Below are 15,107 nucleotides of genomic sequence, written 5' to 3'. Positions count from 1 at the left end.
CTAACTACAGTCCAGTCTCCCTTACACTGAGTACAGCCCCCTCAGTACACACTTTGTGCCCCTCCTCTGTCCATTCACAATAAAGTACAATGCAGACCTAAGCTCGGCGATGCACAGCAGTGTCCCTCCTCCGCTCTGTTACATGTAAACAGAGGAGGGGGAGGCGGCTTTGGCTTCAGTTCGCTCTGCTATGTGAGACACCGGGACAGGGGCAACTTAGATGACGTCATCCGGGTGCAATCCGCGCCTACTTAGCGACACCATTGTTAAATATGACGAAGTGCAGAGGAAAGCATCATCAGTGCACAATCACAACCCGAGCAAAACCAGTTCTACAAATCACTGTTGTATCAAGCACGAGCACATTAGCATCAACGGCTAGTGACCCTCCCACACATGCGTAGTAGAGATGGTGACCTTGGAACGCACTCTACCCGGAAATACCGTGCGGCATTGGAACGCACAACAGCCGTAAACAAAGCGTCTCCAGGCGACGCCACATTACGTCTCTCATAAGCTCGGACGGCTGACAGGTAATGAACACATAAGAACAAATACTGACCATTATGAACAAATGAATGTTATTATATTTTAATGTGTGACATCACACGTGATTACTTTTTCATTATTAGTCATTGCACTTAATTTAGATTGATCTGTATTTGACCTGTACATTACCTATGGAAACACACATTGATGAATATTCAATTAGAATACAGTATGTATAGCTGTATAGGTGCTTTCAGTATGATTTCCTATTGTATTCCTGGACATTTGTCAGACACTTTAGCTTAGGTACAGACACATGGACATTTGCAGGTGTTCTGTCAGATCAGGTGACAAGTGACGCTCCGCCAGCTACACCTGCGTTCCACCGCTACCAGGTTTGCTAACCTGACAGAACACCTGCAGTCAGAAGGCGGCGGCGGATATCTTACTACACCTAGCTAAGTCTTGAATTTCAGAGTCATTTTAGAAACAAAGTGAGTGTATAGAAATAAATAAATATAGTATATTGACATCTGTGATGCTGTTTGGATGTTACATATACATGGTAGGTGAGGTTGAAAAAAGATATCGGGCCAGATCCACAAAGATCTGCCTATTTTTAGGCAGGCGTATCTCAGATACACTACACCGCCGGAACGTATTTTCTGTATCCAGAAAGAATTTGCGCCGTAAGTTACGGTGGCGTAGTGTAAATGTGTCGGCGTAAGGGTGCGGAATTCAAATTGCTAAAATGTGGGCGTGTTTTATGTTAATACATCTTGACCCCACGTAAATGATTTTTTTTGAACGGCGAATGTGCCGTCCGTGGGGGTATCCCAGTGCACATGCTCGAAATCACATCGCAAATAGTCAATGCTTTCGACGTGAACGTAATTTACGCAAAGCCCTATTCGCGAACGTTTTACGCAAACGACGTAAACAACGGAAAATTCAACCCTGTCCCGACATCCATACTTAACATTGCGTACGCCTCATAGACCCAGGGGTAACGTTACGCCGAAAAATTGTAAACGACGTAAAACAATGCACCGGGCGGACGTATGTTTGTGAATCGGCGTATCTACCTAATTTGCATATTCCTCACGTAAATCTACGGAAGCGCCACCTAGCGGCCAGCGTAAATATGCACGTAAGATCCGACGGCATACTAAGACGTACGTCAGGCGGATCGAGCCCACATTCAGTCGTATTTTGTTTTGTGGATACAAAACAAAGATACGACGGCGCATCGTAGAACTTACGCGGCGTATCAATAGATACGCCGGCGTAAGTTCTTTGTGGATCTGGCCCCATCAAGTCCAACCTATGTGTGTAATTATGACCCCTTTCACACGGGAGCGTTTTTCAGGCGCTTTAGCGTTAAAAAAACGCATGTAAAGCACCTGAAAGAAGCTGCATCTGCAATCCCAATGTGAAAGCCTGAGTGCTTTCACACTGAGGCGCTGCGCTGGCAGGGCGTCAAAAAAAGTCCTGCAAGCAGCTTCTCTGCAGCACTTTAGGAGCGTTGAATACACCGCTCCTAAACCCTCCTTCCCATTGAGGCACTTTTTTTTTAACACCAAAGCGCCTGAAAAATGCCCCAGTGTGAAAGGGGTCTATATGTCAGTATTACATTGTATATCCCTATATGTTGTGTTAGTTTAGATGCTTATCTTATAGTTTTTTTAAACTATCGATGCCCCCGCTGAGACCACCGCCTGTGGAAGGGAATTCCACATCCTTGCCGCTCAGGGCAAGAACCCTCTATGTAGTTTAAGGTTAAATCTCTTTTCTTCTCATTTTAATGAGTGGCCACGTGTCTTGTTAAACTCCCTTCCAAGAAAAAGTTTTATCCCTATTGTGGGGTCACCAATAACAATTTCAGAGTGCTGTGACTGAGAAATTGTCATTCAAAGCACGACAGTGCTGAAAACTGAAAAACGGTCTGGGCATGAAGGGGGTGCAACAGTCTAGTCTTGAAGTGGTTAAATATAAACATACATTTTTTCTGTCAAAATTACAATGGTCCACTAAGTTCATATTTTTTGAAAAAATTTATAAATGCTTTTATTTTTTCAGGGGGCGTTAAAAAAAGTCCTGCAAGCAGCATATTTGGGGCGCTTTGCAGGGAGCCTTTCAACGCTTTTTAGCGTTTTTGCAATAGCGTTTATTAGCGTTTTTCAGTGTACAGTTTTTTAGCCTTTTTTTTTTCAATGGATTCAAAAACACTAAAAAACGCTGGCGAGCAGCGTTTTTGAGCGTTAATTAGCGTTTTTCAGCGTTTTGTGCTTTTTTGCATTTTTTCCCACCAAAAAATGTCACTTTGAATGCAAATTTCGGGTGTTCAGAAAAAAGCCAATAAACTCCAAAGCTCATTAACGCTAAAAAACGCCCATGTGTGCATGGGCACATCGGCTAACATAGAGTTCAGTTTATGGGCTTTTAAAAAAAACACCAATAAACTGCATTTTATCAGCTTCTGTGTGCATGGAGCCTAACAGTTGGTGAGCGTTGTCATCTCAGGACAGGAAATGAGTTACTGTCAGGAAAACAGGTAAAAAAAAAAAAGAAAATAGCGTGTAAAAATGAACCTAATGCAGGCACTTCATCTAATGCTTGGTAAGCTGCAATATATGACATTTTTGATCTTGGGTTTGGATATACTTTACCTGCTTCCTTTGACACTTGCAGGATCATCAGAACTGTGGCTATGGGAAAGAAAGCTGAGAAGCTGAAAGACAAGACACTGAAAGAAAATGAGAATGACTCCCAAAGTGCAGGTACTACATTGAACCCCTTAAAGTGGTTGTAAACCTTTTGGGGTAGATCCACAAAGAAATTTCAAAATTCCCGCGTCGTATCTTTGTTTTGAATCCTCAAAACAAGATACGACGGCATCTCGGCTAGATCCGACAGGCGTACGTCTTCATACGCCGTCGGATCTAAGATGCAATTTTTCGGCGGCCGCTAGGTGGCGTTCCTGTCGTAATCCGCGTCGAGTATGCAAATGAGCTATTTACGGCGATCCACGAACGTACGTTGGCCCGTCGCTTTTTTTCCGTCGTTTGCGTTCGGCTTTTTCCGGCGTATAGTTAAAGCTGCTATACTGAGGCGTACTCAATGTTAAGTATGGCCGTCCTTCCTGCGTACAATTTTGAATTTTCTACGTCGTTTGCGTAAGTCGTTTGCGAATAGGAATTTGCGTAGAATGACGTCACCGTCGTAAGCATTGGCGGGTTTCGGTTTAATTTCGAGCATGCGCACTGGGATACCCCCAGGGATGGCGCATGCACAGTTCCCAAAAAACGTTGTTTACGTCAGGTCACAACGTATTAACATAAAACACACCCCCATTAGATCCATTTGAATTCCGCGCCCTTACGCCGCGAGAGATACACTACGCCGCTGTAACTTACGGCGCAAATTCGTTGAGGATTCAAACCAAAGCAAAGTAAGTTACAGCGGCGTAGCGTATCTTACATACGCTGCGCCCGGCGCAGATGTATGTGGATCTGCCCCTTTGTGTTTAAAAAAAAAAAAATATGCCTATACTTATCTGCTCTGTGCAATAGTTTTGCAGAGCAGCTCCTGTTCTTCTGGAGTCCACTGCCAGCGCCCCAAGCCTCCTTCTCTTGATCGGGTGCCCGTGCGAGCTCACTCCTGAGTCCATCTGCTGTGTACATTGACACAGACAGCAGAACTTGGCCCCGCCCCTGATCCCATATTACATGATTTGATTGACAGCAGCTGGAGTTCATAAAGGGCACAGCAAGTGCTGCGCACAGAAGATTTTTTTACCCTAATGCAAAGAATACATTGAGGTAAAAAACTTTCTACCTTTAGAATTACTTTAAAGCGGGGGTTCACCCAAAAAAAGGAAAATTTATATGAAATACTTACCGTAATTTTCCTTTCCTGATGGACTCCATGGCAGCCTACGTGTGGGTTAATCCCGCCTCTCATACCTCATAGGACCCTACTCCCATAAAGCTTTGCTTCTAGCCATAGACTGTGTTCCGTAATATAGCCTACTCCAGCAAAGGGGAGGGAACTCCGGCTGCCATGGAGTCCATCAGGAAAGGAAAATTACGGTAAGTATTTCATATAAATTTTCCTTTTTCCTGACAGACTCCATGGCAGCCTACGTGTGGGAAATGACTAGCCAAACACACCCGGGTGGGCAATTGCTGGTTAACAAAAAAGAAGGTTTAATTGACATTGTCAACAGATAAAACATGCAAACCAAAATTAACCGACGATAAAGAAGCCGGTTCTACGCAATAGTGCGTCACAAAAGTATTTAAAGACGACCAGGAAGCAGCTTTGCAGATAACTTCCGGAGAAACATGTCGGGCAGCCGCCCATGATGTCGAGATGCTCCGAGTGGAGTGAGCAGTTACCGCTTCAGGAGGAGCCAACCCTTTTGCCTTATAAGCCCTGTGAATAGCTTGGAGGATCCATGTTGAAATGGTTCTAGAAGAAGCCTGCATTCCTTTGTTCTTGCCATGAAAAGAAACAAACAAATGATCCGTTTTGCGGAAGGATGCTGTAGCTTTCAAATATTGTTTTAGGACTTCCCCAACATCCAGAGGATGAACAATAGAGTCCTCAGAGGAGCGAAAAGTGGGAAGGACAATTTCTTGGTTTTCTTGAAAAACTGATGTTACCTTGGGCTTGGACCCCGGCATCGGGACCAAAACAACGCGGTCTGGAAAGAAAGTGAGAAATGGTTCTTTGAATCCTAGGGAACCAATTTCAGAAACTCTTTTAGCAGATGTTATGGCAACAAGAAAGACAACCTTGAGGGAAAGATCTTTAATAGATAGATGAACCAGATTTTGTTCTTCTGAGAAAAAGTCCAAAACCAATGGGAGGTCCCATTTGGAGAACCTTGGTTTTCTTAGAGGTCTCAGCCTCATAGCTCCTTTGAAGAACTGTCTGACAAGGACGTGTTTAGCCCAGGATATTCCTGTGAAGGCAGATATTGCTGACACTTGAACCCTCAGGGAACTGACTGACAATGGCAGGTCTAGCCCTGTCTGGAGAAAACCCAAAACATCTTGAACTCTGGGATCCTTAGGTGAACCGTTTATGGAGGAGGTGTAAACCGAGAATTTAGACCATATTCTTTGATAGATCCTGTTGGTACTTGGTCTCCTAGCACTTAGCAAGGTAGAAAATGCTTGACTTGGACAACCTAGTTCTTCCAACCTTTCCCTCTCAAGAACCAGACCATTAGATGTAGATGGTTCGGGCAAGGGTGAGGGGTCGCTCCCTGCAACAGGAGATCAGGTCTGATCGGGAGTGGAACTGGATCCCGGAAGCTCAGCTGGCATAACAATGGAAACCAGGGCCTGTTGGGCCAGTAAGGAATTATTGCCACTACCTCGACTTCCTCCCACCTGAGTCTCGACAGGAACCGGAGAATGACTGGGACTGGAGGAAAGGCATAGGCTCTGTGGAACATCCACTGGTCTGTTAGGGCATCCACCCCGAACGCCTGGGGACAGCGACTTCTCGTAAAGAATTTCTCCAGTTTGAAGTTGCATGGGGATGCAAATAGGTCTACTTCCGGCACAAACCCTAGTGATAGGATCCAGCTGAACACTTCGCTGTGGAGAGACCACTCGTTGTTGTTGAGTGTCGTCCTCGATAGGAAATCTGCTTGTAGATTCTGATCCCCGGGGAGAAAAACTGCTGTCAGATCTGTCAGATATGTCTGAGCCCAGGACATGATCGGCTCTATCTCCTTCAGTAAGGAAAGACTGCGAGTGCCTCCCTGTCTCTTTATGTATGACACCGCTGTCGTATTGTCCATCCTTAGGAGGACTGATGACCCCTTGGTTAGATGCAAAAAGGCTTGAAGGGCACAGAAGGCTGCACGGAGTTCCAGGACATTGGATACCACTTTCCGAGGTGACCAGTCCCACTTCCCTTGAGCTACTTCCTTTAGACAAAGAGCACCCCAGCCTTTGCTGCTGGCGTCGGATGTAATTGTGATCCAAGAGACAGGGGCTATCGAGAGACAGTTGAGGAGATTCTCCCGTAGAAGCCACCAGAATAGACTTTCCCGCATTGACCAGGTTATCCGAACCAAATGATCTCGGGAGCTTGGATCCCATTGTTGAAGAAAACCCTTCTGGAAGGGACGCATTCTCCACTGTGCCCACCTCACCATGGGAATTGTGGACACCATGGTGCCTATTATCTTGAGGCAAAGTGAGGCTTTGAGAAAAGGAGAGTCCAGTGCTAGACGAATCCTGTCCCGAACTATTGGGATTTTTTCCAAGGGTAAGGAAATGGTGCTCTGGACCGTGTCGAATTGGGCACCGAGGAAAACAAGAGACTGTGTGGGATCTAGATGACTTTTCTCTTTGTTCAGAAGCCAACTCGGTCAGAGTAAGAATGACTTGGGCCCGATGTGTCAGTAGTTGTTCGTTGCTCTGTGAAAGTAACAGCAGGTCGTCCAAATAATGGTGAAGACGAATACCTTTTGTCCTGATCAAGGCCACGACGGCCAGTAAGAGCTTTGAAAACACTCGAGGCGATGTTGTAAGCCCGAACGGGAGACAAGTAAATTGGAGAGGAGTACTGCCCACTGCAAAGCGAAGGTACTTCTGAAACTCTACCGCTACTGGGACATGAAAGTAGGCATCTTTCAAGTCGATAGATATCAACCAACCGCCCGGTAGAATCGTCTGGCGTATTGTGAGTAAGGACTCCATCTTGAACTTCTCTTTTTTGATGAAGGTGTTCAGGTGTGTCAGGTCTATCACTGGCCTCCAGGAGCCAGTCTTCTTTAGGACCATAAACAGAGGTGAATACATTCCTTGAAATTTTTCTGCCGTTGGAACGTGTATGGCCAAAAGAGTGTCTGTGTATGTTAGAAGAACTTGTTTTTTCTCTTCTGAGCAGGGTAGATTTGTGGGAACAAACTGGAGTATAGGTGGACTGACAAATGTCCAGGAGTGGCCCGCGGATACTGTCTTGATTGTCCAAAAGTCTTTGATTGAGGCTGCCCAGACATGGCGGAATTGCAGAAGTCGAGCTCCAACTTGATCCGTCTGAGCCGACCCTATATCAAAAGGACTTAGGGGCGTCACAGTTACCAGAAGTTGCCCCTTTTGCGGCCTTCTGACCAGAAGGCTGGTTTCTTCTCCATTTCTTCCTGAACTCTCTACCAGGTTTGTACCGACGAGCCTCCCTTGAGCGATCCTGGTCTTGTCTGGGAAAAACTTTCTTTGATTGAAGGGACGGCGATCCTGGGGAAGGAACCCCGACTTACCCCCTGTGGCACCGGTGATAGCACTATCGAGTTTGTTCCCAAACAGGGAGGACCCCTGAAAGGGAATCCGACACCATGCCTGCTTGGAGACTGGATCGGCTACCCAAGGGCGAAGCCATAGGGCACGTTTAGCTGTGACAGAAGAGAGCATGACCCGTGCCACTAAACGGATAATATCCAGGGAGGCCTCACCCAGAAAGGCGGTCGCCATTCTGAGTTCATGGACTGGTAGATCTCTGAACATATGATCGGATAGATTTGACAAGGTAAAATCCACTTCATCCGTCCAGGCTTCCATTGCTTTAGATAGGGCAGCGAGCGCCAAAGCTGGCTTGCAGGCCATACCTGCCGTAATGTATATGCGTTTGAGATCTGTATCAATCTTCCTATCCAAACCGTCTTTAAATGAAACAGTGTCTTCCAGGGGTAGAGTAACATGTTTCACTAACCTCATTAATGCGGCGTCAATCAAAGGAGCATATTCTAAATGTTTAACATCTTCAGATTTGAATGGATACATTTTTGCGACTTTAGAGAGCAATGCATTTTTCCTTTCCGTGGCTGTCCACTCATCAGTAATCATTTCTCCAAGTTCCCCTAGGAGGGGAAAACTGGGACGCTCCTTTTTGAGGTGCTTGAAATATTTCCTCTGTTTGGAAGGCGCTTCAACTGGATCCTCCCACTTTAATGCGGCTTTAACTGCTTTAACTAGATTTGGAACAAGAGAGAAATCAAATCCTGCAGAATTGACAATACTTTCTACTTCACTAGCAGAAGACAAACTTGGTGAACGATTACGCTGAGAAGGACCCGGTAATTCAGAATCATCCTGAATATGGATTGGAGCTGGAACAATTGGAGAAGGAATGCTGCAATTGGGATCAGGTTTGTTTAGAGACTCCTGAACCACCTTTCTGACCAGAGCCTCCACCTGTTGATCATCATTTCCTCTTTCACCAGCAGCACGAGCATAACAGGGATCACAGAAGGATTTGCCTTCTGGAACTTGAGCTCTGCACCCCCAGTAGGCTCTCCTAGCAGAATGGCTGGAATGACGGTGGGAATGACGGTCAGAAGTGGTTTTAGATTTTTCACTGTGATGTCTAGAAGGTGATCTGGGATGTCTAGAGCTTGACCTGGAGTGACAATGTTGATTTCTAGAAACAACAGTTTCTTCATGTACTGAGGGCTGTAGATCAGACCTAGAAGGGCTGATGGTAAGGAAATAAATAAAAAATTGCACCTAAAAACCCAACAGACAGGTAGAGGAAATAAAAATTCCATCCTACCTGCGGCGTACGGGTTGGCCACTGGGGGGCGGTGACACATCCATAATAGCAGGGACACACACTGTAAATGATGCATACAGAGAAAGACATGACCATAAGGGTGAGGCATTCAAAGAAGGCAATAGTATGGATGTAAAACAGAGTGCCACAAGGCACCTACCTTAAACGTCAAGCGATACGCCTGGAAGCAGAAACAGCATGCGTCAGGGAATCCCAACAACATGCTGAGACTGACAGCTTTTTAAAGCTGCCGCCTCCTGATGATGTCACCGCGCCCCGCCGTGTACTCCGCGCGCCTGCGCAGTGTCCGGCGTGACTGCAAGTACCTCGCACGCATGCGCGAACAGCGGTACCAGTCACAACTGCGCATGCGCGAACCGCAGGAGGCTTGCACACACGCAATAGACTCAGGGGAGAGAGGCTGGAACGCAGGTGCGCTCCAGCCGCCATAACCAGGAAGGGCACTAGCGCAGACAGACAACAAACATAAACAGGCTGCCAAATAATAATGCAGATAATACAATACCAAAAACGATCCGACCAGTCTGGGAGCCATGAGGCTCAGAGATGCACCATCTGTGGGGGAAGGCCTCCTGCTAATAGCTGGGACGTTTGGCCACAATACTGCATACCTGCCAATGGCTGGTTCAAAAGCTTTACAAGGCATTGGAGCTTTGAATACACAGTCTATGGCTAGAAGCAAAGCTTTATGGGAGTAGGGTCCTATGAGGTATGAGAGGCGGGATTAACCCACATGTAGGCTGCCATGGAGTCTGTCAGGAAATACATTTTTAACATTACATTCAGCCAAGTTGTCCTAATGACAATGGGCTGGTTTTTTTTTTCGCGTGCATACCGTATTTTCACCGCCGCTTCCGGGTATGTCTTCTGCGGGACTGGGCGTTCCTAATTGATTGACATGCTTCCGACCATCGCATACAGCGCGTCATGAGTTGCCGAAAGAAGCCGAACGTCGGTGCGGCTCTATACGGCGCCTGCGCACCGACTTTCGGCTTCTTTCGGCAACTCGTGACGCGCGGTATGCGACGGTCGGAAGCCTGTCATTCAATTAGGAATGCACAGTCCCTCAGAAGACATACCCGGAAGCGGGGGTGAAAATACGGTATGTACGAAAAAAAAAACAAAAAAAACAGCCGATTGTCATTAGGACGACTCGGCTGAATGTAATGTTAAAAATTGATTTTTTGGGTGAACCTCCACTTTAACCACTTGCTGACCGCTGGCCGTCATATGACGTCCTCGGCTTTGTGGGGCTATATCTGAATGATGCCTGCAGCTACAGACATCATTCAGATATTGGCATTTTCAACTGGCGATTCCCTACACCATAAGTGTTTAAATTCCTTGTAGTAGTAATAAAAGTGATCAAAATTGTATTTGTATTTTTTAAAGTGATCAAATTATTATTTTTTTAAGTAAAATTAACAATAAAAAACATTTTTTTTTTTAATTGCCCCTGTCCCCGTGTGCTAGCACGCAGAAGCGAACACATACGTAAGTCCCGCCCACATATGAAAACGGTGTTCAAACCACACATGTGAGGTGTTGCCGCGAACGTTAGAGCGAGAGAAATAATTTTAGCCCTAGACCTCCTCTGTAACTCAAAACATGTAACCAAGTAAAAAAAAAATTAAAGCGTCACCTATGGGAGTTTTTAAGTACAAAGTTTGGCGCCATTCCACGAGCGTGTGCAATTTCCCCCAAAAAACGTGTTTGAAAAATTGATGCGCAAACACCGAGCGAGATAAAAAGTTGCAATGACCGCTATTGTATTCTCTAGGGTCTTTTCTAAAAAAAAAAAACATATATATAGTGTTTGGGGTTTCTATGTAATTTTCTAGCAAAAAAATTATGATTTTTACATATAGGAGCGAAATGTCAGAATTGGCCTGGGCCTGAAGAGGTTAAATACGTTCACCATTCACATAGTTCACAATTATTACTGTGTCACCAATCTTTCGAGAAATGTGCTCAAAAGGGTATTTGCTGTAATCCTCAGTGCTTCCCCTCCACCTCTTAGTGAAATTCCTGCTCACCTTTATATAAGACCTAAATTAAATAGGTCATAAGCGCTTTTAGAGCGTGATCTGCGTGATTCCAGCTCTTATTTGCTGGGTCCCTTTAAAAGACCTGTCCTTGCTGTCTGTGATGTAGTTATGGTTCAAAAAAGGAATAGGAAGATACTCATAGCGCACCCCATGTACAATTAAAGTGGATGTAAACTCGAAAAAAAAATTTGATGTCACAATGTAGAGAATACGATTTCCTATCATCTTGCCACACAGAGTTAATCCAGCGCTGAGCAATCCTCTTTTTATTCTTCAGTGAAATAAAACAGACTTCCAGATATAAGAATGAACAAATTAATATGTATACTTTAAGATAATTTTAAAATGCAGGGGGGGCATTCTGATCCTGGTGACACTAATTAGTGACTGACAAAATAGATTTACATAGTTACATAGTTACATCGTTACATAGTTAGTCAGGTTGAAAAAAGACACAAGTCCATCCAGTTCAACCACAAAAAATAAAAAAACAAAATAAAAAACACAGTAAAATCCTATACACCCAACTCCATACCCACAGTTGATCCAGAGGAAGGCAAAAAACCCCAGCAGAGCATGATCCAATTTGCTACAGCAGGGGGAAAAATTCCTTCCTGATCCCCCGAGAGGCAATCGGATTTACCCTGGATCAACTTTACCTACAAATCTTAGTACTCAGTTATATTATGTACATTTAGGAAAGTATCCAGGCCTTTCTTAAAGCAATCTACTGAGCTGGCCAGAACCACCTCTGGAGGGAGTCTGTTCCACATTTTCACAGCTCTTACTGTGAAGAAACCTTTCCGTATTTGGAGGTGAAATCTCTTTTCCTCTAGACGTAAAGAGTGCCCCCTTGTCCTCAGTGTTGACCGTAAAGTGAATAACTCAACACCAAGTTCACTATATGGACCTCTTATATATTTGTACATGTTGATCATATCCCCCCTTATTCTTCTCTTCTCAAGAGTGAATAAATTCAGTTCCTCTAATCTTTCCTCATAGCTGAGCTCCTCCATGCCTCTTATCAGTTTGGTTGACCTTCTCTGCCCTTAAAGTGGTTGTAAAACCTTAAATATACCCAGTGAAGTGATTGGCCTCAGGTGATACACAGAGATGAAACAAATCCTCTTCATAAGTTGTATCAGTCTATCTATAGTCTTTTCTTCTCTACAGCCGTTCAAAGTGATGAATTTATAAAGCTTGTCTGAGGCCTTGTACTCACGGCCAGACATGTCCGATGAAAACGGTCTGCAGACCGTTTCCATCGGACATGTCTGCCCGGGGACTGCCCGGGGACTTCTGTTCGATGGCTGCACACACCATCGAACAGAGGTCCGCGCGTAAACAATACGCGGGGCGTGTCCGCGGTGTCGCCGCGTCGATGACGCGGTGTCGCCGCGACAATGACGCGGCGACGTGGGCGGCCCGCCTTTAAAATGCTTCCACGCATGCGTCGAAGTCATTCGACGCATGCGAGGGATGGCGGGCGGCAGGACATGTACGGTAGGTCTGTACAGACGACCGTACATGTCCGGGCGGACAGGTTTCCAGCGGACTGTTTTAAAGCAAGTCCAGGAAACAGTTGTCCGCTGGAAACCTGTCCGATCCGCCCGAAAATGGTCCGCTCGGGCCAACACACGGCCAAACATGTCTGCTGAAACTGGTCTGCGGACCAGTTTCAGCAGACATGTTTGGTCGTGAGTACGGGGCCTGAGAGTTCAGAAAAAAGGGGATGGAGAGAGCTGAAGTTACTCTGCAGAGCTTATAGAGGAGAGCTCTGAGAGCTACACAAAGCACACAGTATGGAATACAGAACTTGCGCCCTAAATTACGGCGGCGTAACGTATCTGAGATACGTTACGCCGGGCGGATAGATAGACCATTCTATCTGAATCTAGCCCATAGTGTGTACTAGGCTTAACCCATATGAAGTGTTCTTCATGGTTATCTTGTTTTTAAGTGATTAGGCTAAACAAGAGATGTGCCATTTGCTTGATATTACTAGAATGTTTCTGGGCTTGGCTGACAAAGTACCGTCCTGCTATATAACAATGCTAAATACTTTGTAATGTAATTTTTATGTATTTTTTTGTTTAAGGTGTTGGTCCCCAAGACAAAACATCACTGTCAGCTGGTAAGAAGAGAGTGCAGTTTTGTTTTTTTTTCTCAGTATTTTATTACTAGCCCTGGGTAGTGAACAACAGAGGTATTTTAGGATTAAGTGTTATGAATACTACCAACATTAAAAATGATGTGTAATCCCAATCACTAAAAACTCATGTAAACCATAATATGTTAAAGGTACAGTATTTCAAAAGTAATTTTATTAATCTTTACCTTTCATTTCCCCAAAAATACATGATGATCCTGCCATTAAGGTCCTTTTCTAAGCAGTTCCGGTTTTTGGTTGACAAGGCCTTGTGCCTACACAGATGGCACATGCATAGTCCATGCATGTGGACTATGAATGTTGTCCTTGTTGTTGTCAGTGTTGTTCTTGTTGTTGTCATCATTTAAATGCCTCCACCTTTACTATGTAAACCTGCAGGGAGCTGCATAGTTTTTGCAGAAAATAAGTCCCCATTACATGTAGGGTGACCACATGTCCCGGATTGCCCGGGACAGTCCCGCATTTTGCAGATCTGTCCCGGGCACCTTCATTCCAAGACAGTACAGTGTCCCGGAATGAAACTGACACAGCCACCCCCCGGGCCAATCTGATGCCCCCAAAAAAGGCAGCCACATCACCGCTTTACTCACCGACAGTACTTGTCCTGGCCGGGAATGCCTGGAGGAGCACAATCCCTGCCCCGGCTTGTGATTGGCGAAATCATAAATCCCGCCTCTTGTGTCCAATTACTGTGCTGTGATTCGTTACAGCACAAGCTGATTTTTGAGAAGGGGGGTGTCCCTGAATGGTAGTTTGGAAATGTGGTCACCCTAATTACATGGAGAAGAGTTTTACACCTCTGGATGGCTGGGGTGCTGCCATGTTACATAGTTAGTCAGGTTAAAAAAGTCTTTATCTAATTCAACCAATAATTGCAAGTCCATCTAGTTCAAACCAATGTGTTTGGATCAGCCTTAGGAATGAATACAAAGTGGTAAGCATGCAAAGTAGGAGCTGGATACTGCCTGGACATTTACCTATGGCACTGAGCAGTTCTACACAATGGAGAACTCAGGCTGAAGATATGGGGTATGGTATGGGGTATGGGAAGCATAAAGGTCAAATTCTCCTCCTTAATTGGAAACTCTCTACCCCTCCTATTCTGTCTGCTTGGAATGCCACTATTAGCAATTTGCCTATAAATAAAGTAAGATATGGAGTAGAAACTGCCCAAATAAATTCCATAAAATGTGGAATGCTTGAATTGATGTACATGGCCATTAACTGATGTTTCGCAACTGTGGTATGAACCCAAAATACCTCCTTACCGTCTGTATGCCTATCCTACGATATACTCAACCTATTCTCTTTCTATTCCCCCCTTTGCCCTTCCATTCCTACCTGCTTTTTGGATATTTCTAACCCTACTAAAAGTGAAGTTATACCTTAAAGAGAACCTGCAAGCATACAAAAATGAGAACTGCTGACTTGGTTTGCCAGAGCTGTCATCCTCCTTCCTGGGTTCACTACATGGGGACCTAAAATAAGCATGCTTCCAGTTAAAGCGGTTGTAAACCCAAATTTTACTCTTTCTAGTTACACATGTATCTTTATATCCCCAATGTGTCGCTCTGTTTGTTTTTTTCCTTACCTTCTTCCTTCTCGGGATATCGCCGATATCCCGAGTGGTGACGTCACTCCGCACATGCGCCGTCTGATAGCTGGACCGGCCAGACGAGACCATGCCGGCCAAAATCTCTGTTCATGTCGGGGCTGCGTCATTTCCTGCTGTTGACGTCAGCCCCGACATCGCGCGATGGTTTGCAGTGTGATTTCCTCCCCCCGCAGAGGCTCATGGATGTTTA

At 45.2% G+C, this 15,107-nt stretch overlaps 1 protein-coding gene across 3 annotated transcripts in view; it reads left to right on the top strand.

Annotated features, from left to right (window-relative positions):
- The first annotated feature begins 325 nt into the window (after positions 1–325).
- The window catches only part of LRRC71 (leucine rich repeat containing 71), a 71,942-nt gene continuing 57,160 nt past the window's right edge, over positions 326–15,107 (top strand). For 2 of the 3 annotated variants that reach the window (XM_040333803.1, XM_040333802.1), the window contains exons 1-3: positions 326–533; positions 3,181–3,269; positions 13,231–13,266. In XM_040333803.1, coding sequence (XP_040189737.1) covers positions 3,200–3,269; positions 13,231–13,266 — 106 coding nt within the window. In that variant the 5' untranslated portion in view covers positions 326–533; positions 3,181–3,199. The remainder of the gene's footprint in view (positions 534–3,180; positions 3,270–13,230; positions 13,267–15,107) is intronic. The other variant, XM_040333804.1, reaches the window with a different exon arrangement.

This window comes from Rana temporaria, chromosome 13, assembly GCF_905171775.1.
Source record: "Rana temporaria chromosome 13, aRanTem1.1, whole genome shotgun sequence".
Lineage (NCBI taxonomy): Eukaryota > Metazoa > Chordata > Amphibia > Anura > Ranidae > Rana > Rana temporaria.
The sequence above is the reverse complement of the archived record's forward strand: the minus strand, read 5'-3'. Positions and strand labels throughout refer to the sequence as shown.